Source organism: Saccopteryx bilineata, chromosome 3 (assembly GCF_036850765.1).
Source record: "Saccopteryx bilineata isolate mSacBil1 chromosome 3, mSacBil1_pri_phased_curated, whole genome shotgun sequence".
Lineage (NCBI taxonomy): Eukaryota > Metazoa > Chordata > Mammalia > Chiroptera > Emballonuridae > Saccopteryx > Saccopteryx bilineata.
The window spans coordinates 238,446,500-238,474,287 of NC_089492.1; the positions used below are offsets into that span (position 1 = coordinate 238,446,500).

The 27,788-nt window shown below is 36.6% G+C and overlaps 1 protein-coding gene across 3 annotated transcripts in view; it reads left to right on the top strand.

Moving 5' to 3' along the window:
• ITGB3BP (integrin subunit beta 3 binding protein) overlaps nucleotides 1-27,788 on the top strand; it is a 58,658-nt gene that overhangs the window by 5,823 nt on the left and 25,047 nt on the right. For all 3 annotated transcript variants that reach the window (XM_066269002.1, XM_066269003.1, XM_066269004.1), the window contains 3 exons: nucleotides 3,369-3,411; nucleotides 21,927-22,062; nucleotides 25,570-25,636. In XM_066269002.1, coding sequence (XP_066125099.1) covers nucleotides 3,369-3,411; nucleotides 21,927-22,062; nucleotides 25,570-25,636 — 246 coding nt within the window. The remainder of the gene's footprint in view (nucleotides 1-3,368; nucleotides 3,412-21,926; nucleotides 22,063-25,569; nucleotides 25,637-27,788) is intronic.

The window sequence follows — 27,788 nt, forward strand, 5'->3', positions numbered from 1 at the left end:
AGAGCCACTCTAGCGCCTGGGGCAGAGGCCAAGGAGCCATCCCCAGCGCCCGGGCCATCTTTGCTCCAATGGAGCCTTGGCTGCGGGAGGGGAAGAGAGAGACAGAGAGGAAGGAGGGGGGGGTGGAGAAGCAAATGGGCGCCTCTCCTGTGTGCCCTGGCCGGGAATCGAACCCGGGTCCCCTGCACGCCATGCCGACGCTCTACCGCTGAGCCAACTGGCCAAGGCCCATTTCTGGGTTTTTTATAGTAGCCATACTAATGGTTATAAAGTGGTATCTCATTGTGGTTCTGATTTGCATTTCCTTAGTATTAGTGCTACTTTTAATATTACTTATGTTGACATCTCTTCATGCATTTATTGGCCATTTGTGTATTTTTGGAGAGATGCCTATTTGAGTTCTTTGCCTATTTTTGAGTGCCTAGTTTTTTTAAACTAAGGTATTAAGCACAATAGCTGTTTGTAACTTTACCTAACTACCAGAGGTATGTCACTTTTAATTGCTAACTAATACTGGTAGCAAATGAATGACTACTTTAGGAAAATGTCCCAAATATCTAATCAAGTTTTGCCTGTTGTTCTTTATAATATGTTTCATCCATCTCTTTTCTGTTACTATTAATATTATCCTTTTTTTTAAATTAAGTGAAAAGCAGAGAGGCAGAGAGACATACTCCCACATGTACCCCCACTGGGATCCACCAGGCAAGCCCCCTATGGGGCAATGTTCTGATCATCTGAGGGCGCTGCTCTGTTGCTAGGCAACCGAGCTACAGCTAGTGCTTGACTTACAACCATGATTGGTTCTGACAGACCGGTCGTAACACAATTTGGTCATAAGTTGAGTAGGCTATATGTACAGTACTGTGAAATGATGTTATAAAAATCTTTAAGTCATATTTTATCATAATTTTCTTTCATTGTTATATATCATAATTTTCTTTGTTTACTTTATGCCATTTGTATTATCTCTACACCATTTTGTTTCTTATTTTTACATTCGTCAGGTTTAAGTAAAACACTGCATTACCAGTACAACTGGTTTAATATTTGCAAAGACAGTTTCCTCTTGGTGGACATCTTGGGAGGGGTTTGATGAAAAATATCCAAGACACAAAACACAAATTGCTGTACCGAGTCTGGGAATACAGTTGAAATGGTGCACGCGGAGATGGTAGTGCTGCCGGAAGCTGGTCCGCACTGTCGTACGTCCAGCTGGGCAACGCTTGCACAGCCAGACACAGAGCAGTCCTGGCTAGTGATTGTGGTCATAAAGTCGAATGGTTGTAAGTTGCACAGGTCATAAGTTGATCAATATTTGTATTTCAGCACCTGAGGCAAGGCCATGGAGCCATCCTCAGTGCCCTGGGCCACCTTACTCCAACCCAGCCATGACTGTGGGAGGGGAAGAGAGAGAGAGAAAAAAGGGAGAAGGGGAGGGGTGGAGAAGCAGATGGTCGCTTCTCCTGTGTGCCCTGATGGGGAATTGAACCTGGAACATCCTTACACTGGGTGGATGCTCCACCTCTGAGCAAACTGGGCCAGTGTTATCTTAATCTGCTTGACATCATCTCATGCTTGTGTTATAGTTGTATCTGGGTAAGAGGGTGGGTTTAAAAAAGAAAGCATATACTAAATGTTTAATAATTTGTATCTTGACAATGGACTCAGTTTTAGTAGAATGATAAGAATAGATGTCATAAATTCCTCTAGGAGGTTTACTCTTCTTTACCTCTTATTTAATCCCTCCCCCTCAATTTAACAAAGATTTATTATCCACAGGACCTGAGAACTGCGTTTCTCTCACTCAAGCTGTGTGACAGTGATTAAGTCACACCAGTTTGTCCCTGTTGAATGAACTAATTGATTTGTTTAGTTTTACATATTTCCATGCACTTCGTTTTTTTATCTAAATTTTTAAAATATATTTATTCATTTTAGAGAGGAGAGAGAGAGAGGTAGGAAGAGAGAGAGAGAAGGGGGAGGCATCAACTCCCATATGTGTCTTGACCTGGCAAGCCCAGGGTTTCAAACCTATGACCATGCTTTATCCACTGTGTGACCACAGGCTCGGCCACTTTTGAAATTTTTTTAAATGCTGAAACATCTTATATACACCTGAATGGAGTAAATACATTCCAAAACTAAATATGAATACTTTTTTTATTATCTGCCATTTTTACTTGTTCTTACAGCTTTATTGAGAATTCACATTAATTTTGAATAGATCTCTAAAATATGTAACATTCTTTAAACCAATTTAATTTCAAGAAATAATGTTATATGATAGGCTAATGTAGATGTAATAGCAAATTTAAGTGAACACTTTAAATAAAATTTTTGTGTTTAGTATTTACTCCTCAGTATTCTGTAAATTGTCACTTTTCTTTTCCTTGCTTCTGTCACTTGTTTGAAAGTCAGTAGTCAGTTATTTGTGAATAGTCATTTCTAGAATGTATACATTTTTAATTTATTTTCTATACTGTATTCTCTATATCACAATCTTTTTCTTCTTTTTCTTTTGCATAATGCTTGAATTCTGTAATATTTTAAATAACAATTTCTGTTTCTCAGGGATCAAGAAATTACTTTTAATTCTGTATTTGTCACTGGGAAAAATAGTTTTAATTTATATTGACCTTTTTCTCCTTTGAGCATTTAGTCTGCATTCAATAAAATGTTGATGACTGCTCTTTAGAAGACAGCTGTAGGAAATAAAGTATTATAAATATTCAGCTTTCCTTTCTAAGCATTGTCACCAACAGCTGGGCATCTAGTTTAGCAGAACAGATTTTGCACAGAGAGAGCCTGGCATGTTCCTGAATCAGTTTAGTGAAGGAGACAAAAAATAGTTTCCTATGGATTGGGGACTTATAAAGACATAGAGCATCTGTTCCTCAGTTAAGTCATAGTCTGGTAGCACTGAATCATGTTTAAAGCTACAAAAATTTGTTCACCTTGCTCATACCTTTATCTTAATACCTATTGCATTATTTGTGCAAATACTATACTTTCAATATCTCCATTGAAGGTATGTAACTTTTTACTCCTATATATAATTTTTATTAGTGATATTTAAAAAAATAGAAATTTTTACTAAGGTTATTTTATAAAATGACTTTAATAATTGGATTATATGGCAGTGCATATATATAAAACCATATATGTATAAAAAGATCCATTTAAGTATTTGTGATTTTATCTTTAAATATGCTATTAAAAAAGTATCATTGTTGTGAAAATTCCTTTCTTATATATAGTATTCTACTTTGTTAAAATATCTTAGAATTTTTATATATATTACTGTTAAATATTTGACTACTTAAAACATCTCAAATCTAAGATTTCTTTAAATATTTTGTTTGCAGGGTTAAAAGATCACTGAAATTGGATGATATGTCAGAAACAAATGTAAGTATTTACTTATGAGTTTGTAATTGCATAGTAAGATTGTGTTCTTAATTTTTTAACAGTTAACTTACCTTACTAAATGTAAAAATTATCAGAAAACATGACGTAATTGTGATTGGCACATTTTCTGTGTATAATATGTTTTTGTAAATCTAATGTATGGACGTTCTCGGCCAGCTTGAGGTTTTCATTTTAGGCAAATTTTTTAGAAACCTTAAGTTATAATTTAATAGAAATTAATTCACTATTTGTAGAAAAAATATTCTGCCACTTAAATGCACAAGAAATAATAAGGGGCATTTAATCTATATTCTACAATGTTCTATAACATCAAAAATAAAAACATTAACATCATTTTTATATCAGAAATGTAATTCCCTCCTTCAGCTACACTGGCATAATTAAACAATAAAATTCTAATACTGTAATAAATTTCACCATGGTTGTCACAAAAATAAAATTGTACTGTTGCTATTACTTTTTATAAATCTAGTCATAGCACATTCCCAATGCCAGCATATCATGACATATGTTAGTTTATTATCTTTTCATACCAAGGTGGATTGAGTTACAAACACTAATACTGAGATACTTAATGGCCTTAGTAATCTTAAGTGCAAGTAAATTGGTGAAAAAGTAAATTAAAACAAATAGCTAGTCAATAAATAGGTTCCTACAAAATCCCCTATGAGAATGCCATTTTAAGAAATGGTCTTATATGGAATTCTTTTTTGGAAGACTCACTGGTATTTAACAGTTTACCATTTTTAAAAGTTTCTAGGTGCTTTTTAAAAGAATTTAAAGGTGGCAAAGTACTGCAGTGCCACTAAAAAAATCGTTAGCAGTGTAATTAGCAATTTAGAGTACCATTATCCAACTTGCTCTGTACAGAATGCAGCTGTGACTGTAATTCTGCATCTGTTTCTTTGGTCAGAATGGTATTTTGGTAGATGAGTAGTCCAGCTTGAAATGAAATACTGTTTATTCCTGCCCCAAAACTGTTCTTTGGGAGATGGTAACTTTATTTGAATGGAAAAGAATGGCCATTTGGGAATGTATCTTCTTTATGTATAGTTGTCTTCATGGCAGGCTTTCTATCCTTTTTTATTTCTTTTTTTTTTTTTTTTTTGATTAGGAAGTATCAAGGTAGCCAGTGCCACAGCTAATATTCTGTATTAGAAAAATACATTGTTATGTTTGGCTTAATTCTGTACCTTTACACCAATTAACTTACCCTGATACCACATGGGCACCACCTGCTAAACACTAGTTCTCGGCATCCTAGCCTGGGCCTTCACCATTTCTCTTCTATTTTCTGACCTGTTTCTGGTATTTTTCAGCTTTTGTGCTCTATCTAATCATTTGCTAACAGCTCTGAATTAACATCATATCTGATAGCTTTTGCGCTGGTACTAAGTCTAGGCTTCTCTCATCAGCTACATTTATGCTTCCATCCACTCCAGAAACAACTCTTCCATTCCTGGGGAAGATTCTTCTCCCAGGAATCTACTCAGATGTCATTGATCCCAATAAGGCTGCCTTAGTTCGTGCAAAGGAAAATCAGCCGTTCAAAACATATAGCTGTAACTCTAAGAGTACATAGTGGCTGTAGAGCTACAAGGGAACTAGTAACTTTTGGTCATTTTGCCTTATCAGTATGATGCTAAAGGAAAAAGGCTTTGTTGTCCAAGGAGAGGAGCTGGCCCTTATATGCCAATTGGTTAGAGTAGAGCCTCTTTATCCTAATCTGCTCTTTCCTGTCTTCTAGATCCTGGGAACTTTCATATCCCAGTGTTCCCAATGCAGCTACAGACCTTCATGGAGATGAATGCTCTATGATGTTAGAGCATCTCTGCAAAAGTAATTTTTTTTATGTTTCTCCTAATGGGAGAAGCAGAGGCATGGATCATCCCCTCTGACCTTCCTTTAATATATAGAATGTAGAATGTATATTGCAAGTACCACTACTTACTGAACCCTGCAAATTTTTGGGGGGTAGTGAGTGATGAAATTTTCAAATGATCATCACCTACAGTATTTGAGCTGCTCAAACTATTGCTCACCAAGTGCTGTTTCTTGATGAATTTTCATGAGCAAAGATGAATTATTTATTACAAACTGCTGTCAGTAGCAGTCCAGATGAATTTATAGGGACAACTGGCTACCTGGCCATAGACCTGTCCAGCTTGACCTGGTGTCTTTCAGGCCATCTCAGAGAAGGAATGAAGGAAGCAGATGCTATAGATGGGAAGGGAAGGAGCGTAGTTTCTACTAAGGCAAACTCAGTAGGCATGCTGCTAGAAGTCTAGAATGGCAGTTCAGGTTTGGGGGGACGTTTGCTGATTTAGACATAGATTATTTCATTACTATTGGTAGAATTTTAAGTTTCATTATTCACATGGCCTAACCTTGTCTTATCCCTCTAAGACAGGGCGTCTGGACATGAGGAAATTTATAGCACACATTCTGCAGGTTTACTTACTGATCGGGCTCAGACCTACTTCTTCTATCCCTCCCTCCCTGTCCTTCTTTCTTTCTTCTTTACCTTCTTTATTTTGAAGATTTCAAACCTATGAAAGTAGAGAAGATAATTTCATGAACTCCTATGTTGCTATCACCCAGCTTCAACAGTTATTAACATTTTTCTAATTTTGCTTTATTTATTTACATATACGGTATATTTGTGTGTGTGTGTGTGTGTGTGTGTGTACAGTCATGTACCACAGAACGACATTTCTGTCAACAATGGGCCTCATAGTCAATGGTGGTCCCATAAAATTATAATGGAGCTGAAAAATTAATGTCGCTTAGTGATGTTGTAGCCATCGTAACATCATACATAGTACAATATATTGCTTATGTGCTTGTGGTGATGTTGGTGTGAACAAACCTAGTGTGCTGCCAGTCTTATGAAGGAATAACACAATTATGTACAGAACGTAATATCATAATATACTAAAAACTATGTTACTGATTCATGTATTTACTGTACTATATTTTTATTGTATTTTAGAGTATACTCTTTCTACTTAAAAAAAAAAAGTTTGTTTAAGACAGTGTACCGTGTTATGCCAGCAGCAACCTCATACAGCTCGTGTTTACTTCATTTCTTGATTGCATCATTTTTTCTTGTACTTGATTTAATCTTGTGTTGTTTTGTACAGTAACATGCTGTACAGGCTTGTAGTCTGTATACCATATAGTCTGGATATGTAGGAGGCTATACCACATAGTTCTGTGTAAGTGCCCCATGATGTTCGCACAAAAATAAATCACCTACTGATATGTCTCTCAGAATGTTTCCTTGTCATTAAGCTGCACTTGACTATAGATGTATATATATGTGTGTGTATCTGTGTATTTTTTCCTGGAATATTTTATAAGTCCTAGACATGTCATTTCATCAGAATATTCTTTAGTATGCATTTCTAATAGATAATGACTTCTTTCTTAACAACAGTGCCATTATATCTTGCAAACTTAATAATAATTCCTTATCTTTCACCCAGTTTATATTCCTACTTCCATGGTTGTATCAAAATGTCCTTTTATAGTTGGCTTATTTGAAAAAGGACCCAAACAAGGTTTATACATTGTCATGGTTCTTTGAATCTTTTAAAATCTCTTCCTTGTCATTTACTTTTTGGGGGATAAAAACCCAGATATTTGTTTTATAGGAATCTTCCACATGCTGGATTTGGTTAATTGTTCTCACGTGCTGTGCTTTAAAGGATTTCTCTATACTTCATATTTCATATAAAACTAGAAGTTAGAGCTAGGGGATTGATGAGATTCTGGTTTAAATTTTTGGTTGGAATGCCTCACTGGTAATCTGTATAGTTCCTATTACATCACCTAAGGAAGCACAAAATTGTCTGGTTACTGCTTGTTGGGTTTAGGTGTTATTATCCTGATCCTCCCACAATAAAATTTTCTGTTAGTCATTCTCCTAATGGATTTTAAAATGTATTTATGTTTATTTTCTTTCTTTCTTTCTTTTTTTTTTTTTTTTGTATTTTTCGGAAGCTGGAAACGGGGAGGCAGTCAGACAGACTCCCGTATGCGCTCGTCCGGGATCCACCCGGCATGCCCAACAGGGGGCGATGCTCTGCCCATCAGGGGCGCCGCTCTGTTGCAACCAGAGCCATTCTAGCGCCTGAGGCACAGACCATAGAGCCATCCTCACTGCCCGGGCCAACTTTGCTCCAGTGGAGCCTTGGCTACGGGAGGGGAAGAGAGTGAGAGGAAGGAGAAGGGGAGGGGTGGAGAAGCAGATGGGCACTTCCCCTGTGTGCCCTGGCCGGCAATCGAACCTGGGATTCCTGCATGCCAGGCCGATGCTCTACCACTGAGCCACGTTTATTTTCTATATTCTTTATTTCATTACAGTTACAAAATGTGACTTCCTTTTTTACCTTTTGATTGTGAAGAATTTTAAATATAGAGTAACATGCTACCAGTTACCCAGCTTCAATAATTTTCAACCCAAAGCTAATCTTGTTTCATTTATATTCCCACACATACTTCAGTACCCCCATTCTAGGTTATTTTGAAACAGATCTCAAACATCATCCATATCATTTATAAATACTTCAATAAAGACTTTTAAGAAATACAATGTTATGATTATTATCTCTTAAAATGAACAGTCATTCTTAATTATCAAAGGGACAGTTTTTATTCAGATTCTCCAATTATTTCATATACTTTTTCGTGGTTCTGTTGTTTGTTCTGTTCTTAATTTCAGCATTTTTATTGAGACATAATTTATATAACATAAAGTTTATAATTTTCAATGTATACCAGGGGGTTTTCGTATACTCACTATGTTGTTCAACCATCACTACTGTCTTAATGCCAGAACATCTTCATTACCTCCCCCCAAAATCCCATACCTATTAGCAGGTAGTCCCATTATCCTCCTCTCCTTATCCTCTGGTAACTACTGATTTACTTGCTATCCTATGTATTTGCCTATTTTAGACATTTTATACAAACGGAATCATACAATATGTGACCTTTAGTGACTGGCTTCTTTGATTTAGCATGATATTTTCAAGGTTCCTCCATGTGTACATGTTAATAATACTTCATTCCATTTTATGGCTGACTATTCCTTTGTATGGTTGTGTCACCTTTTGTTTATTCATTCCTCAATTGAAAGACATTTAGGTTGTTTTCACTTTTGACTATTATGAATAATGCTGCTATGAACATTCCTATACAAAGTTTTATATGAAAGTATGTTCAGTTTTCTTGATTATATACATAGGAGTGAAATTTCTGAGTCATATGGTAATTCTATATTTAATTTTTTTTTAGAGACTTTCAATGTCTTCTACAGTGACTGCACCACTTTACCTTCACACTAACATTGTAGGTGACAATTCTAATTTCTTCAAATCCTTCTCACTTCTTGTTACCTGACTTTTATTCTACCTGTCCTATTTTATGTGAGGTGGTATTTCATTGTGGTTTTAACCCTTTGAGTAGTACGACCGTTCTGTACATCCTCGTGCCTCCTGACCACCCAGAGTACGATTATGCATATACTTTTAAAAATGTGTAGGCATCATTAAAAAAAGGCAAATGTACATTCTTTTTGTTTCTGTAAATTGGCTATCAAACAAACATGATTTTAAGTTAATAAAACTGTAACTGTAACTAATTTCTTTTAAAAAAAAAAAACACAAGTCACTCCTGGGGGTTAGTGAGCATGAAAATAACTCACTACTCAAAGGGTTGATTTCCTTCATGATGCTGAGCATCTTTTCATGTGTTTATTGGCTATTTGTATATTTTCTTTGGAGTAATATTAATTCAGATCCTTTTCTTATTTTTTAATTGGTCATTTGTCTTTTTACTGTTGAGTGTAAGAAATTTTAATGTGTTCTTAATACAGTACCCTTATCAGATACATTATTTGCAAACATTTTCAGCAATTCTGTGGGTTGTCCTTTCATTTCTTTCACTGATTTTTAGAGAGAGAGAGAGAGAGAGAAATGTCAGTTTGTTATTCCATTTATTTATGTATTCATTGGTCAGTTCTTGTATGTGTCCTGACTAGGAATCGAACCAGCAACTTTGACCTATCAGGATAATGCTCTAACCAACTGATCTAACTGGCCAGAGCCTCATTTTCTTGGTAGTATCCTTTGATTCACAAGTTTTAAATTTTGATGAAATCCAATTAATTGATTTTTTGATTGCTTGTGTTTGGGGGATTCTGGCTAAGAAACTTTTGTATAATGTATGGCAACACAAATTTTTACTATGTTTCTTTTCAAGGATTTTATAGTTTTGGCTCTTATATTTAGGTCAAAGACCTAACTGAGTTAAATTTTGTACATGGTTTGAGAATAGGGGTCCAGATTCTTCTTTGTTTCTTTCATTTATTTATTTTTTTGCATGTGGGTATTTAGTTGTCTTAGCACTATTGTTGAAAGCTCTTTGTTTCCCCATTGAATGGTATTGGCACCTTTGTTGTTAACAATCAGTGGGCTATAAATACATGGATTTATTTCTGGACTCTCAAATCTTTCCCGTTGATTTGTATATCTGGTTTTATGCTACTACCACACTATCTTAATTACTGTAAATTTTCAAAGTAAACAAAAAAATATAATTACTGTGAATGTAAAATCAGGAAGTCTGAGTCCCCCAACTTTATTTTTTTCAGGATTGCTGTTCTTTCATATCCCTTGCAATTTCATACAATTTTTAGGATCGCCTTATCACTTTCTGAAAAACAGGCCCTTTGAATTTTGGTAAATAGTACACTGAATCTACAGATTAATTTTGGGAACTTGGTATCTTAGCATCAGTAATTCTTCTAAACCCGTGATGGCGAACCTATGACACGCGTGTCAGCACTGACACCCGTAGCCATTTTCAATGACATGCGGCCACATACCAGAGAAGTATGGGGCCCCATGCCAAGTAGGACGTTTCATCCTCGGCTCCTGCACGGCCAGGTGCAGTAGCCGAGGATAAAACATTTGCTGTAGTGTAGATACTCTGTCCTGGAGGTCTGTAGGCCAAAACCACAGAACTCCGGCACAGAGCGTCTAGTTCTGGGACTTCCGGTTAGGCCATTAGGGGATCTTTGACCTCACTTCCCGCCAGCGGAGCAGGGAGCAGCGGAATGCCGTGGGGGACGCATCTCTGGGGGCCCTGTGATCGCCATTACCAGCAACCACATAACCACAGCAACTATCATCCAATCTACTGTTCTGGGTGTCATGGGTTTCTAATTGACCATCATTACTGAGATAAGTGAGAAGAGGCTGGGAGAGGCAAGGGCCTGTGCTATGGGTGCCGTTTCCGTCATTAGAAATAGTGGCAGCCATCTTAATTTACATAAGATGCAACTTGCAGAATTTCAAGACAGCATCTGGGCTCAGGTGTTTGTCGACTTGAGGTCAAAGCTTGAGAATTTGGAAAGGTGCCGCTTGGAGAATCAAGAGGAGTGCCACTACGAACAGGAAATTTGGAGTGCTGGAACCAATTACCAGACACTTAGCACCCTGCAAAATATAGCAATGGCTTTACTCATAATTTTTCCTTCTACGTACTTTCGTGAGACCTTATTCTCAGCGTTAAATAATATCAAAACCAACAGAAGAAACAGATTGACAGATGAAGTTAGTAGTAGCGCTTGTTTGGGCTTGAAGTGTACAAAATACCAACCTTCAACTGAAGGTTTAGCCAATGAAATTGAGTAACAAAAAAGTCACTAGTAGGTGGGTTAGTTAAAGAATTCCCCCTCCCCCTAACTTATCTTAGTTCATGGCACCCCACACAATAATATTAAGACCAACAAAAGAAACCCACTGACAGATGAATAAAGAAGTCTCTAAGCAGGTAAGTTAAATAATTAGTTTTTGGTTTATTAAATACAGTTATATATTACAATTATACATTTTTGTTATTTAAACTATAAATATCGCAAAATTATGGGTTTTTTCTCGAAGTGACACACCACCCGAGTTATGCTCAGTTTTTTTGGTGAATTTTGACACACCAAGCTCAAAAGATTGCCCATCATTGTTCTAAACCATGAAAACAAGATGTTTATTTACTGTTTTTTGTTTTTTTCAACAATGTTTGGTAGTTTAGTGTATACAAGTCTTACACTCTTTTGGTTCAATTTACTCCTAAGCACTTGATTCTTTTTGATGCTAATGTAAATGTTTTTATAGTTTCACTTTGCATTGGTCATTGCTAGTCTATAGATGTGCAATTGATTTTTATATATTGATCATATGTTGTGCAACTTTGCTGAACTTATTAGCTCTAATTTTTTATTAGTTTATGTAGAATAACCTATACATCAAATCATGTCTTCTGCAAATGTAAGTAGTTTTATTGATTTCTTTTTAATCAGATGCCTTTTATTTCTTGCTTATTGCCCTGGCTAGAACCTCCACAACATTTTGAGTAGAAATGGCAAGAACAGACTTTGTTCTCCTGATCCTAATTTTAAGGAGAAAGCATCTAGTCTTTTACCACTAAATATAATATTAGTAGTGAATTTTCCTTGATGCCCTTTATCAGATTAAGAAAGTTCCTGTCTGCCTGACAAGGCAGTGGCGCAATGGATAGAGCATCCGACTGGAACGCGGAGGGCCTAGGTTCGAGACCCTGGGGTCACCAGCTTGAGCGCGGGCTCATCTGGTTTGAGCAAGGCTTGCCAACTTGAGCCCAAGGTTGCTGGCTTGAGCAAGGGTTCACTCAGTCTACTGTAGGCTCCTGGTCAAGGCTCATATGAGAAATCAATCAATGAACACAATGAGGAACTGATTCTTCTCATCTGTCTCCCTTTCTGTCTCTGTTCCTATTTGTTCCTATCTCTGATCTCTCAAAAAAAAAAAGAAAGTTCCTTTCTATTCCTAGTTTAGTGAGTATTTTTATCATGAAAGGATGTTGAATTTTTGTCAAATACCTTTTCTGAATCTGCTAAGATGATCATGTGGGTGTTTTCCTTCATTCTCTTAATGTTATTAATTATATTCATTGGTTGTTATATGTTGAAACAACCTGCATTTACAGGTTAAATCCTGCCTGGTCATAATGTATTATTCTTTTTATTTGTCTCTGTTTCAGTTTGCCCGTAGATTGAAGATTTTTGCATATATGTTTATAAGGGATATTGGACATGAATCAACTGCTTCTTGGCCAAGGCTTAAAGTTAAGATTTTAATAGTTTAAAATTATGGAACAGTAATGAGCACAAATAGAAATACTAGTATATGAACTTTTTAGCCAATTAAAAAAAATATTTTTCTGTTAAAATTTTTTATCAAAGTATAAAATATATTGTGAAATTCATAGATCTTGAAGTGTATAATTCAGTGAGTTTTTAAAGATGTATACCTCTATGTTTCAAACACCCAGTCAAGAAATAGAACATTTCTATCATGACAGATCTAATATATTGGTTATATTCTTTCCTTGCTATCCCAGTTAGATCACTGTGGTAAATGCAAAATGCTTTTATTCTTCATTACTACCATTGAGAATAATAACAAAACCCCAGCATTATTAGAACCATTAAAGATGATAATTGTGGCAGCTGATTGTAGTTGATATCTAGGACTCATCTGGAAACTATAGGCCCAAATTTTGAAAAGTTTTTGAGATAACTAATATTTAAAGTTTTTCTGTGTTAATTCCATAATTAGTACTAGTAATGCATAATAATGTCTTAAGTAAGATATCCTAATTAAACCAGTGTAAGTTTGCCTGACCAGGCGGTGGCACAGTGGATAGAGCATTGAACTGACATGCAGAGGACCCAGGTTCGAAACCCCGAGGTTGCCAGCTTGAGTGCAGGCTCACCAGCTTGAGTGCCAGGTTACTGGCTTGAGCGTGGGATCATAGACATGACCCATGGTTGCAGGTTTAAGCCCAAAGGTTGCTGGCTTGAAGCCCAAGCTCGCTGGCCTGAGCAAGGGGTCACTCGCTCTGCTGTAGCTCCCCGGTAAAGGCACATATGAGAAAGCAATCAATGAACAACTTAGATTCCGCAATGAAAAAGTGATGCTTCTCATCTCTTTCCTTTCCTGTCTGTCTGTGCCTAGCTGTCCCGCTCTCTGACTTTCTGTCAAAAAAAAAAGAGAAAAAAAGATACATAGGAGTTGATGATTTCTGCTTTCCCCCCTTCTCTCTCTCTCTCTTTCTCTCCACTCTAAAATGAATAAAGTATTTTTAAAAAAGAGATAAACCAGTGTAAGTTTATAAAGTATTATCTCCATTTGGCTGCCTTAATTTTCCTTTTGTTTCTGGTTGTCCAAAAACCTATAGTACCTATGTCTTAGATATTTCAGTGATAACGTAGGCTAGTAATTCATAATAGTAGCAGATCCTTAATATCCCATAATTCATACTGAAAGAACCCTTAGTTAGTACTTTTTAGACTGTTTATAACAGATAAAAATCAATAAAATTCAGGGTTTTTTTTTGGTAGAATATGCTTTAAACAAGGTGACGAAGCAAGCTACAATTTGTGAAAGATATTGAAGGAGAACATCATATATATTTGAAATTATGGAGAGAAAATTCATATATATATATTATTATTTTTTGGCAGAAAAATCAATGCCCAAACCTTTGTGAATGTACAAGGTTTGACCTTCTTACATAAAGTATGGTGGCATTTGGGCTGATCATAGAATCCTTTTTTTTATTTTATTTTAGTAGTTGTGGTAAATGTCTCTAAGGAGTCAGTAAATTGCAAGCAGTTATAATTTATTACAACATAGTTATGACTTACCTGATTTCTATTTTCATACATTTTGTTTACATCTTGAATTCTTTCCCTTCTCTACCTAAATCTATTCTTTTTCTTCTTTTCTAACAGATCTGGTAGGTAGCCTTCATCATTGCTGAAAGAATGCCAGACTTCTCAATTAGTAGCTCAGTCTTCTCTTAAACCCCAGTATTTTTTTATATTTTAAATTATTTATTTATTTTATTTATTTAAGTGAGAGGAGGGGAAATAGTGAAACAGAATCCCACATGCGCCTCTACCGTGATCCACCTGGCAACCTCTGTCTGGGCTGATGCTCGAATTAACTGAGCTATTTTTAGTGCCTGAGGTTGACACTTGGACCAACCCAACTGGGGCCTACGCTCAAACCAGTCAAGCCACTAGCTGCAAAAAGGGAAGAGGGAGAGAAGGGGGAGAGGGAGGGGCAGAGAAGCAGATGATCACTTCTCTTGTGTGCCCTGATTGGGAATTGAACCTGGGACATTCATACACCAGGCTGATGCTCTATCTACTGAACCAATCAGCCAGGGCCTATTTTTTTATTTTTCAATTACAGTTGACATACAGTATTATATTAGTTTCAGGTGTACAACCCAGTAATTACACATTTATATAACTTACAAAGTAATCAGCTCAATAAATCTAGTACCCATGAGACACAATACATAGTTATTAGAAAATTATTGACTATATTTCTTATGCTGTATTTTACATCCCCATTTTATCACCCATTCCCCAGCACCCCTCTTATCTGGCAACCGTCAAAATGTTCTCTGTATCTATGAGTCTTTCTGGTTGCTTGTTTGTTTGTTTTGTTTTTTAAATTCAACATATAAGTGAAATCATCTGGTATTTTTCTTTGTCTTACTTATTTCACTTAGCACAATACCCTTTAGGTCCATCCATGTTGTTACAGATGGTAAGGTTTTATTCTTTTTTTATGGCTGAGTTTTCCATTGTATACATGCACAACTTTTTTATCCATGTATCTACTGATGGGTACTTACCTTGTCTTACCTTACTGATGGGCTTCCATACCTTGGCTATTGTAAATACTGCTGCAATGAATATATGGATGCATGTGTCTTTTGATTTAGTGTTTTGAGTTTCTTCAGATAAATACCCAGAAATGGAATTGCTTGGTCTTTCTTTGTCCTTTGTTATAGCCTTTGTTTTAAAGTCTATTTTGTCTGGTCCAAGGATTGCTACCACCGCTTTTTATTTGTTTGTTTTTATTTTCATGAAATATCTTTTTCTATCCCTTTATTTGCAGTCTGTTTGTATCTTTTGATGTGAAGTGAATCTCTTTGAGACAGCATATGTAAAGGTTTTGTTTGTTACTCTCATTTAGCCATGTCTTTTGATTGGAGCATTTAATCTGTTTGCATTTAAAGTAATTGTGGATAGATATGTATTGCCATTTTATTATTTATATATATATATATACATATATATATATATTTTTTTTCTTTTTCTTCTTTTTTTCCACGTGAGAAGAGGGAAGATAGACAGATTCCCACAAGCACTCCCACCAGGATTCACCTGGCAACCTCCATCTGGGGCTAATGCTCTGCCCATCTGGGGCTATCCTTACAACCGAGCTATTTTTACGGCCCCAGACGGAGACTCCATGGAGCCATCCTCAGCGCCCGGGGCTGATGCGCTCAAACCAGTTGAGCTGCAGGAGGAGAAGAGAGAGAGAGAAGGGGGAGAAGTGGAGAAGCAGATGGTCGCTTCTCCTATGTGCCCTGACCGGGAATCGAACCGGGGACATCCACACACAAGCTAATGCTCTACCACTGAGTTAACTGGCCATGGCTATTATTTATATTTTTGATCTTGTTTTTTCTTCTTCTTCTTAAAGAAGATCCTTTAACATTTGTTGTAATACTTGTCTGGTGATGATGAGCTCCTTTAGATTGTTCTGTGCTTTCATTTGAAATGATAGCTTTGCTGGGTAGAGTGATCTTGGTTGTAGGTCCTTGCTTTTCATCACTTTGAAATTTCATGTCAGTCCCTTCTGGCCTACAAAGTTTCTGTTGAGAAATCAACTGACACCTTATGGGAGCTTTTATAGCTTTTCTCTTGCTGCTTTAAGAGTCTCTTTTTGTCTTTAACCTTTGACATTTTAATTATGATATGCCTTGGTGTGGGTCTCTTTGAGTTCATCTTGTTTGGGATTCTGTGTGCTTCCTGGACTTGTATGTTTATTTCCTACACCATGTTAGGGAGGTTTTCTCTCATTACTTTTTTACATAGGTTTTCAGTTCCTTGCGTTTTCTCCTTCTGGCACCCCCAAGATATGAATGTTGGTATGCTTGAAGTTGTTTCAGAGGCTCCTTATAGTATCTTCTTTTTGCTGATTAGGTATTTTCTTCTTCCTTATCTTTGAAATCTCTAATATGATCCTCTGCTTCATCTACTCCATTATTGGCTCCATGTAATGTATTCTTCATTTCAATTCATGTATTTTTTTATTTCTGACTGGTTCTTTTTTGTTTACTAGTTCCGTTTTTGTTTTTTATCTCTGTTGATTGACCGTCTTTATGATCAATGTTTTGAACTCTGCTTCTGGTAGATTGCTTGTCTCCATTTTGTTTTGTTTTTTGGAGTTTTGTTCTTTTATTTGGGATATGTTGCTTTGTCTCTTTTATTTTGGCAGCCTCCCTGTGTTAGCTTCTGTGTATTAGATAAAGCTGCTCTGTCTTCTGATCTTGGTAGAATGTCTTGATGTAGTAGATGTTCTGTAGGACTCAGTGGCACAGCCTCCTTAGTCACCCAAGCTGGGCGCTTCAGGTATGCACCCACTGTAGGCTCTATGCAGATTTCTGTTGTAGTTGAGCCTTGATTGCTGTGAGCTCATCAGTAGGAGGTATTTATCCCCAGGTTGATTGGCTTTGAGGACTAGCCAAAACCACCATGGAGGGTCTGCTTTGTAGTGACCAGTTCCACAGGGCGGGCTCACTCCAGTGGGGCTCTGGTGCTTGCTGAGTCTGCCACCCTCCCCTTTAAATTTGTTTAGGAGTTTATTTGAGGCCAAACTGATGACATAAGCTGTGGAACAAGATCTCAGATGTTCCCAGGAATAAGTTTTGCAGATTCTTTTATGCATTTGGAATTAAGGAGGGTATGTAAGGAAGATTGTAGAAAGCAAAGAGGTGACTGGGTTATAGGATAGTTAATAAGATTATGTGCTCTCTTGGGGTTTTTTTTGCCATTTTTTTCCCAAGATTTTATTTATTCATTATAGAGAGGGGAGAGAGAGAGAGAAGGGGGAGGAGCAAGAAGCATCAACTCCCATATGTGCCTTGACCAGGCAAGCCCAGGGTTTTGAACCGGCAACCTCAGTGTTTCCAGGTTGACGCTTTATCCACTGCACCACCAAAGGTCAGGCCAATTTTTTGCCATTTTAAAGGTATGTTAACCTAGATGCATGCACTAGAACCTTAAAACCTTTCACTACAGCCTGACCAGGCAGTGGCACAGTGGATATAACGTCGGACTGGGATGCAGAGGACCCAGGTTCGAGACCCCAAGGTCGCTAGCTTGAGCGCGGGCTCATCTGGTTTGAGCAAAAAGCCCACCAGCTTGAATCCAAGGTCGCTGGCTCCAGCAAGGGATTACTTGGTCTGCTGAAGGCCCATGGTCAAGGCACATATGAGAAAGCAGTCAATGAACAACTAAGGTGTTGCAACGCGCAATGAAAAACTAATAATTGATGCTTCTCATCTCTCTCTATTCCTGTCTATCTGTCCCTGTCTATCCCCCTCTCTGACTCTCTCTCTGTATCTGTAAAATAAAAATAAAAAACAAACAAACAAACAAAAAACACCTTTCACTACAGAAATTATAGGCCTGGGTTGTTATCACCCACCATGACTTGTGCAGTTAGGAATTTGTGATAGAGTGGCCCTGAGAGGTTACTTTTCATAGAACATCTTTTGTCCTCCACAGTTCCCCTTTTGGTCATAAATCAACCCAAAGAATGCATTGATGACCAACCTTTTGGCCGGGTAGTGTGGTCTCACAGCACTGGGAAGGCTTATTCCTAGGAGTCTTGGTGTTGATGTTGTCTGGTTGACCACTGAGGATGGAGCAATACTGTAATAATGGGATCTGAGGCGAGGCAGAATTTTTTCCCCCAAAAAAAGAAAGTCAGGCAAATGGGAGACAGTCAGGTCTTACGGCCTTCATTGTGAAAAAACACCCTGGATCATTTCTGTCCTATGAACTATCATGGTCTGAGTTTTGCCTTCTAATCTTTCTGTGTTTTGCATTTAGTATAACAGTTACATGAGCCATGAAAAGAGTATTAACAGATATCTTATACATGTTCAGTAATCATTAACAGTTGGACTATATGAAAAAATTCAAAGAACAAGTATAACTATTATTATGACATATCATTAACAGATAGGTAAAGACAAACAAAATGGATTCTGAGTTTAATATCAATCTGTGGCTATACAGGCCTTATCAGTATCTTGGAATAGCTGTCCACCTTTGGTGTCAGTGGCTCCTCCTCCTCAAGGAGTCTTTGATATAAAGACAGGGGAAAATGTTCATTCAAGGTTAGGCAATTGATAAAATCCTTCCAGCAAGGTTGGAGTGTCTTTTATTAGATATTCTTTCCAATAAATATATCCAGGTGGCAGTCAGTAATCTTTAAAATCTCTGTCTTCGGAGAGCTCACCAGTCTCACCTGATGCTAAGCAAGAAGCTGGTGAGACACAATGGGGCCTTGATTGTATTGAATACCAGGTCCAGGTCCATTGGGCAGTTCTGGCAGACTTCTTTGAATTCCTGCCGCCTAGCAAGTAAAGTTTGACACCAAGCTAACAGAGAATTTTTATAAGAGTTTATTTGATCCAAACTGATAACACATGCTGGGGAACAAGATCTCAAATGCTCCCTGAGTTCAGCCCTGAGTGTGTATCACTTTTGGAGGTGGTTGGGTGGTGCTTCTACGTGCTCTGAAGCTGTCCACTGGGTGCGCTGGCTGTGGGGCCTCCCAGGAGCTGCAGGCCAAGGTCAGTCACTGCGTGTTCCCTGTCGGGGGCCATCTAGCATGAGCTACAAAGTGAACTGCAGATAGCTGCTCTCTGTGCTGGGCTTGGAGGTGCCTCGGAGAGGCTAATCAGCGTACCAAGACTGGCTGCCACTGGTGCTGTGCCCGGGCCCATTTAGCGAGAAGTACCAGGCTATGTGAGGCCAGATGCTGCTTGATTGAGAGATTTTAGGAAATTCGCAGCCTGAGCCAAGACAGGTAGTTTGTATGGAAAAGTCACTGAAATGGCTTGCAAATCCCAGTCTTCTTAACCCTCCTGTTTGTGGGAGGTTAATCAGTAGGTCAACTCCTTCAATTTGGGGGGGATGGCAGAATGGAAATTCTCAGATCAATTCAAGGGTCCCTTTTAAGCATCTTTAAGGTTTAAAAGTTAGATGATCTTGATACCACTTTCAGGGGGAAAAATAACTTAGAGAAGTAAGATTATGTCTTCATATATAGCCAACATATATATAAAAATTCTTTATTTACTGAAGAACATTTAGTGGAATAGTATGTATTACTCTATGTATAGTAATTATAAACAGACATTTTTCTTCTTACCAACACAAATAGCCAAAAAAGAAAAAGCAAAATAGCAAAAGAAGACTCTCAGTATTTTTAAGGTTAGGGAAGAAAAAAAAGAGTGTGCATCATACACACACATACACACACACACACACACACGTGCACACACAAAGACTTATTTTATGAAAGCTAGAAAATTGTTTTCAAGGAGAAATGTATGATCTATAGTTACAATGTTTAGATATTTGTCAATTGGAAAAAATAATTTTTTGGTGAAAATAGGAAAACAGATTGACATAAATGTACATTAGGGTAGTGACTTTCATTTCCTGTATATACACAGTGAAATAGTTTTGGGCAATAAATTCTTGGAAAAGTAGGGTAGGATTGGATAAGTGTCATAGTTTATGACTGACTACATATAGACAGGTAAAAACTCAAGATGGAGAGGTAATAATAACCACCTGATAAAGAGACTTAAACCCTTTCACCCTACAAAAAAAGATTGTTACAGTTATAACTTGATATTATAGTCTGATTTTTAAAAAAGATATTGGTTACATTTGTGGCTACTATAGGTACATAAAATAAAGAATAGAAAGCTTTTGTTTTCTCAATACAAAGAAATAGTTATTTAAAATCTTAACTGTAAAAAAAACAATGCTATAGATTTGGGAACTAATACCAAGATTTTTGAAAAGTGTGACACAGCCACTATTTCTGTCATGGTGTTTTAAAAATAAAAAATAGTTGACAGCGGAGAATTATATAACTATTTCAAGGTAGTTACCAAGCTAAAGTTCAATTCTACAATGTTGGCAACACATCCTGAGCCTTTAAAGCTTTCTTTTATTCCCCCAAGTTCACCATGTGATGTTTGTTTTACGTATAGATTTCAGGTTTTCCTACCTTCAGTTTTCACTTATCTAAGCCTCACTCTTCCCCCTCGTAGAATCGTTTGTGAGGTTACTGCATGCCACTTTGATTTTTCTCTCTCCTCTTAATTTCTTTAGCACGTAAACACCTGAAGAACTCTTCTGTGCTCTAGCTGAGGCCAGAACAATTTATTCTATTTCTTTGTATCCATTAGTTAGCAAGTGGTGGGTGAGTAGTAAGCATTATTAAAACAAGTTTAAAGGGAATTCAGAAGAACAAGCAACTAATAGTGTGATAATGGGTGTTCGGAGGAAGTAGATTCTGAATGGGGGCCTAAACCAAAGAAAGACTAGGTCCCAGGGAAGATAAGAACAAGAGGCCTAAGGCCCCAAATATATATAGCTTAGATACTGGGACTGCATGTGCTATTTAATATTGGATGAATGAACTAAGGAATGAATGTGTAGAGTGGCTTGGCCAAGTTTATTGGACTGTTCTTCTTTATTTATTGGGGTGACATTGGTTAATAAAATTATATAGGTTTCAGATGTACAGTTCTATAATTCATCATCTGAATATTGTTGGACTGATCCTCTTAAGTGATTTATTCATCACACATTTTTGAGTTCTAGGGTACAAAGATGAAGAAATTGTATTTATTTTCAGTAACTCAAGTTTTATTGGGGCAGACAGAAATGTAAAAAATTTGCTAGTTTCAGTAGTAAGTATGCACAGGTCTATGAGGACACAGAGAAGGAAAGTGCAGAGAGAATTTGTGTAGGCTAGGCCAAATTCTCGAAGATCTTAAATTTCTACTCAATTGTGTAAATATTATTTTGGTTATCAGTAAGACAAGCCACTGTGACAGAGCAACTTTGTGAAGGTTTAGGACAGTACTGATCCTTCTGGGGTTTCCTTGTGGAATTTAACTGTCCGAGAGTTTCCCTGGTTTAGCCCCATAGTTATACTTTAGGTTCGGCTGACAGCAAAAGTCAGGATATACTATAATTGGGAGAGTCAGCCATATCTCACTTGTTTGGAAGTAGTATCTCAGAAAGTAGTAACCTTTTATTGTATATCAAATTGAGATGCCCTGGATAGTGTGTAGACCTAAATTACACACACACACACACTCTCTTGAAAAAATAGTGTACACTTAAAAGGTTATAATTTAAAATCCGGAAGAAAACAACAAGAAAAAGAGTATTGTTTGAATTCTGTGAATTTTCAAAGGTATTTTCGAAGATCTAAAACTAAACATTATTTTTGTCCCAAACTAATGTTTATTTCTAGTCATTTGATCCTTCAAACATCACAAGGAAGAAAAATATTAAAAATTATTCTCCAACAACTGGAACCTGTCAAATGAGCCCATTTGCTTCTCCCACAAGCTCTGAAGAACAAAAGCACAAAAATGGACCGTCAAATGGTTAGTTAAACATTCTTTTCCACTTACTGTAATATTTTTTAGTTATTGGTTAAATCAAAATTTTTATTTAACAATATATGAATATTGGTGCAGCTGATTTTTCTCTTCTTTCTTAGAGAATTCAACATAAAAAGGCTAGAATATAGGTATTACTTTGGACATTGCTGTAAACTTTCTAGGCACTTATTTTAAAATGCTACTGCAGACTTTGTTCCCTTACTATCCCATACATTAAATAGAAATTATGGTTTGACTGCCTTCAGCTACTATCAATTATAATGGTTACAGATATGCCTCTTAACAAGCTATCCATCATGTGCATAAATTAAAGGGCACATAATTCAGGTACCACTGTACTATACAGTTTAAGAATGATACTTATAAATGTTATTTTTATACATGTTGTCCATTTAGTTTTATCCCCACTTTGTATATCTTTATATAGCTGTTTTTATTTATTATATTTTATTCCCTTTTCTTTTACTAATTTAAATGCATTTGCAAAAGGTTTGTAGAATTTTTCCTGAGAGAATAACCTAATTTAGTATGAAATTTTTTATTTAAAAATATTGTTAGCCTAAATTTGACCATACACATTTATTCTTCTCTGGTAGTTTATTGCTAAAATGTTTATTTTAAAGATATAGAAATCTAGGTATGATAGGTTTAATTTTTAATATTGGAAAAGGTTATGAATCAGTGACATGTCAAGTTTTTATAATATAAAATTTTAAGTAGGCTCAAATTTAATAAAATATGTTTTAGATATGCTATGATTAGCCTAATTCAAATTTTATTGTTTCACATTTATTGAGTGCTAAGCATATACTAGAAACTACACAGAAACAAAGAAGTCTTCTCATTTTACCTAATTTGTTGCAATGAAATTCATAATGAGAATAATGAGATCTTAAACTTTTGAATGACCTTTATTTTACTTTAATCAAATGCTTACCTGAAAATGAGCACTATTAGTTTTGCTTTCACAAAAATATATGAAGATGTATGCATTTTCCTCAAGTTCTTTAGTTCTGTTTTTTATACACTTGATATATCTTATGTTTAAAAATGAAAATTAGTTCCTTAGAGATGGTACATCTTTATACTGAAATGTTAATAGATTATAAGTGGATATGTACTCAATTTCCATATTGAAATTAAATGTGGACTTAAGGGAACATTCCTTTTGCCCATAAAAAGATTGGTCACATGATTCCGGTTGACATTTAAGTGGATAATTATCATATTATAGTACTAAGTAAGCTCTTTTTCAAAAAGTCATATAGCAAGTATTCCTGGGGAGCTGGTAATATTCTATTTCTTAAAATATATTGTGGTTACACCAGTTCACTCTGTAATTATTTATTAAGCTGTATATAATGTGTTTTATATACTCTTTGAGATATATATATATCTCACATACAGAAGTCTCAAAGTAGAATTCTGTCTGGGCTCTTACATCAGATTATATCATCTTATACATGTTTTAGAAATAAGAAAGCCTGACTCTTATGAAGTAATTTAAGTGCAAAATGAAATCATAACTTCTATTAACAATCCTCACTTTTTAAATATTGTACAAAACATAAGGTACAATTTAAATAAGCACTTTTATCTAACATTTTCAAGGACATTTGAGGTACTACTCACTTCTCATCAAACTTGCAGTATAATTAAAGCCTTATCATGACTTTTAAGGCCCTACATCATCTAATACCTGAGCATATCACCTGACTCATTTTTTACTACCCCTTCCAAGTTTACATTACTTTAGGCATTCTTTCTTGCTCTTTGTTAATCATGCTGAGTACCTTCCCACTACAAGGTCATTGTACTTGCAGTTCTGTCAGTATGGAAAACCCTTTCTCCAGATACTTATTTGTACATTCTATATATAGCTGAACCATGTAGTATGTGAACAGATGGCTTAATACTCATTTTAAATTTATAGTTATAAAGGGGGAAAATCTCATTCTAAGTCTTCCCTCTACTTAGACTTTGCATGGGTCAAAAATGGGGTGACTGATTTCATCTCATACATTTAAGATATATATACATATAAACAAGCATACATTTTATTTATAATCTTATGTATTTATTATGTCTATATATATTTGTGTATGTCATAATCTTGCTGCCCTTCTCTGCACCTTAGCAAATTTCTCCAAACTATTATGGTTTTCAGAGGAGAAGAAGAATGGTACATGTTTTCTCTCCTTTAATTCCCAAGAATGCATCATACTTATTTTTTAATAATTAAGGTAGGAGGGTAAACAATAAATTTGCATAATTAAAGTGAGAGTACTTGTAAGTTAGATAATAGATCTGCAGAAATCATCCAGACTGCAGCAATGTAACAGCACAGAGATATAAAGAGAATACGATAAAACAATGAAATAAGGCCCTGGCCGGTTGGCTCAGCGGTAGAGCGTCGGCCTAGCGTGCGGAGGACCCGGGTTCGATTCCCGGCCAGGGCACACAGGAGAAGCGCCCATTTGCTTCTCCACCCCTCCGCCGCGCTTTCCTCTCTGTCTCTCTCTTCCCCTCCCGCAGCCAAGGCTCCATTGGAGCAAAGATGGCCCGGGTGCTGGGGATGGCTCTGTGGCCTCTGCCTCAGGCGCTAGAGTGGCTCTGGTCGCAACATGGCGACGCCCAGGATGGGCAGAGCATCGCCCCCTGGTGGGCAGAGCTTCGCCCCTGGTGGGCGTGCCGGGTGGATCCCGGTGGGGCGCATGCGGGAGTCTGTCTGACTGTCTCTCCCTGTTTCCAGCTTCAGAAAAAAAAAATACAAAAGAACTATTCACAGATACTCCTGAAAGGACTACTAAAGAATGTACTTTTTTTTTAAAGAATGTACTTCTTTAAGAAGCAAACCAAACCTCATGTAAAGGAATGGAATGCAAGATGCAATGCTAAATAATTAATGAGCAAGTAAATTGGTAATCTATACTTTTTTTTTTCTTTCTAGTGAGGAAAGGAGGCAGAGAGACAGATTCTCTCATGTGCCCCAACTGGAATTGACCCAGCAAGCCCACTAGGGGACAATGCTCTGCCCTTCTAAGGCATTGCTCCATTGCTCAGCAACCAAGTTCTTAGCACCTGAGATTGAGGCCATGGAGCCATCCTCAGTGTCTGGGGCCAGCTTCCTTCAGTCGAGCCATGGCTGCAGGAGGGGAAGAAAGAGAGAGCGAGAGAGAGAGAAAAGAGAGGGGAAAAGGGTGGAGAGCAGATGGGTGCTTCTCTTGTGTGTCCTGATCAGGAATCAAACCTGGGCATCCACATGCTGGGCTGGTGCTCTACCACTGAGCAAACCAGCCAGGGCCAGTAATATAAATTTAATGACAAAAATATGATTACAAATTTGCTGACTATAAAGCAAAAGATAAAAATTTGAAGGGAGGTTAAAAACAAATAATAAACCGTGATATTTAAAATTTGGTGATCTAAACTTTATTTAAAATTTGACAATTTTTCCCTTATGTTCTGCTTTTTACTTCACATGTATAGGAAAGAGAAAAGAATTGAATCATCTCAGTTTAACCAAAAGAAAGAAATCTACAACAAAAGACAATGAGTAAGTTTGTTGTTTTTGAAATAATATACACATGTCTTGAAAGAAAGGGGTCATATTTGTTAGTGAAAATTTAAGAGAAATTATTTATTTGCAAAAATTGTTATACCTGAATTGCAGTATTCTTAAAGAAGTAAAATACTTTATTTGTGATGTATTTTGCAGTTTTTGTATGATGGTGATCTGTGACACCTTAATTTTAATACTCTTTGAGCCCCATGTCCCCAGCCTATACCAAAGAGACCAGCTTATGATATAACTGAGGCACACACTCTTTTCAGATGTACATGGATGGAGGTGTAATATGTTGTCCAGGGACATAATGCCTAACAAAGATCTGGTTCAAGAGCTAAGCACACAGTGAAGGCAGCAGAGTAAGGGATCTTGAGGAACTTTGAAGGCTTGCATGCCAGCAACTAACCATTTTAATATTGGCCTGCCAGTGGTGCTTTGAATGAAGTCACTATTTGCCTTGTGTTTTGGAAAGAATATTTATTCACTGAGGCTGGAAGAATTGAATTAAGGAGAACAAGGATTAAATGTTCAAAGTAGTTTATATGCTCAGCTCGTTTACCCTTTCAGCTATATCTTCTATGTGCTACACAATATGATGGATGGGTAGATATGAGGCAAATGAAGCTTCTACCCATTGGGAGCTTACGGTCTTATGTTAAAATACCTTCCTCAACTTAGAAATGGGTTGTGGGTAATGTTTCAAAATGTCTTTAAATCATTTGAGTGAAACTCAGAATAAATTTTCTACAGATAGTGTTGTAATTTGTTGTTATACCCCCAGGTCAGGGTCACAAGTTGGTTTTTTTCATAATGAAGCTGAACTACATTAAAAGCTTGAAAGTGAGTGCCACTTAAGAGTACAGTACGCATGCAGGGAAGTTTCTCAAAGAAGTCTCCTTGTTTGGCATCTCCTACATTCTTCACTGTATCTTTCCCTAGCCATGCTCCCCCCGCTCCAAATATTTTCATGTGCCATATCCCAAAATACTTTTGTTGTAAATTGCTACTTCTTCCTTCCCCTAATCAAAGTTCCTATTTCCTCAGTGAAGCCTATCTCAACTAGATATATAGAGGAAACCATTTTTTGTTTAACTTATATTTAAAAATGAACAATATATGTACATAGTTTTTTTAAAACCCTAAAATTGTACAAAAGGACATACAGTGAAAGCAAATGGCAACAAGTAACCATTTTTTAAAACTTTTTATTGAATTTATTGGAGTGACATTTGTTAATAAAATTATACAGGGTTCAGATGTACAATTCTATAATACATCATCTGTGTATTGCACTGTATGTTCACCACCCTAAGACAAGCCAAGTAACAATTTATGAATAATATATAATCTTGTATTTGAAAGCGGATACCTGCTAAACCAAATGAATGTCTGATACAATTATATGAAGTGTAACTAGGATAGAAGTGAAAGTAAGCAGTGAGGGAGGAAATGCTTTTGGACAAGTGTGATACTATGTAAGAAAGCCAGACTTACTTTCCCCCGAGTCAGCTCCACTTATGCTATTCTAACTTTTTATGGTCGTTTTCCTTCTTTCTTCCTCTGAACCTATCAATTTGCTTACAGTTTCAGATTTTTAAAAGATAATTTCTATGCCAGCTGTTTTCTCAAAATTCTTGCTGGGAATGTTGTTTGTCAGGGCCTCACTTAAGTAAGGATCTTGGGAAGAAGTTTCCAGGTCTAATTTAACTGTATATTCAGAGCCAAGACTGAATCTCAACTCAGCTGTTTCCACAGGCCACCTGTGAATTTCCTAAATATCCCACCTTAGAAACTCCTCTGGTAAAGGGTTGAGTCTGAGTGTGTAGTTTCAAGCTGCCAACAAAGCCAGTCTCCTTGGACTCTGATAGATATTTCTTTAATGCTGTGTTAAACAGATGATTGATTGCTGACATTGTTGCCTTCCTTTTTGTTTACCCAATTAGTAAATTGCCACTGTTCTGCAGTGTTTTTATTTTCAGCTTTTGTAACTTAGTTATAATTTTTTTAAAGCTTATTTGGTCTAGTGATAAGTATTTTTTAGTACCTAATGTCATACTGAGCTTCTGTGAATGCCGCTTGATATAATTTTGTGTAGTTGCATGGAAACTGAAATAAATTTCAAATATTAAAACTAAAAAAT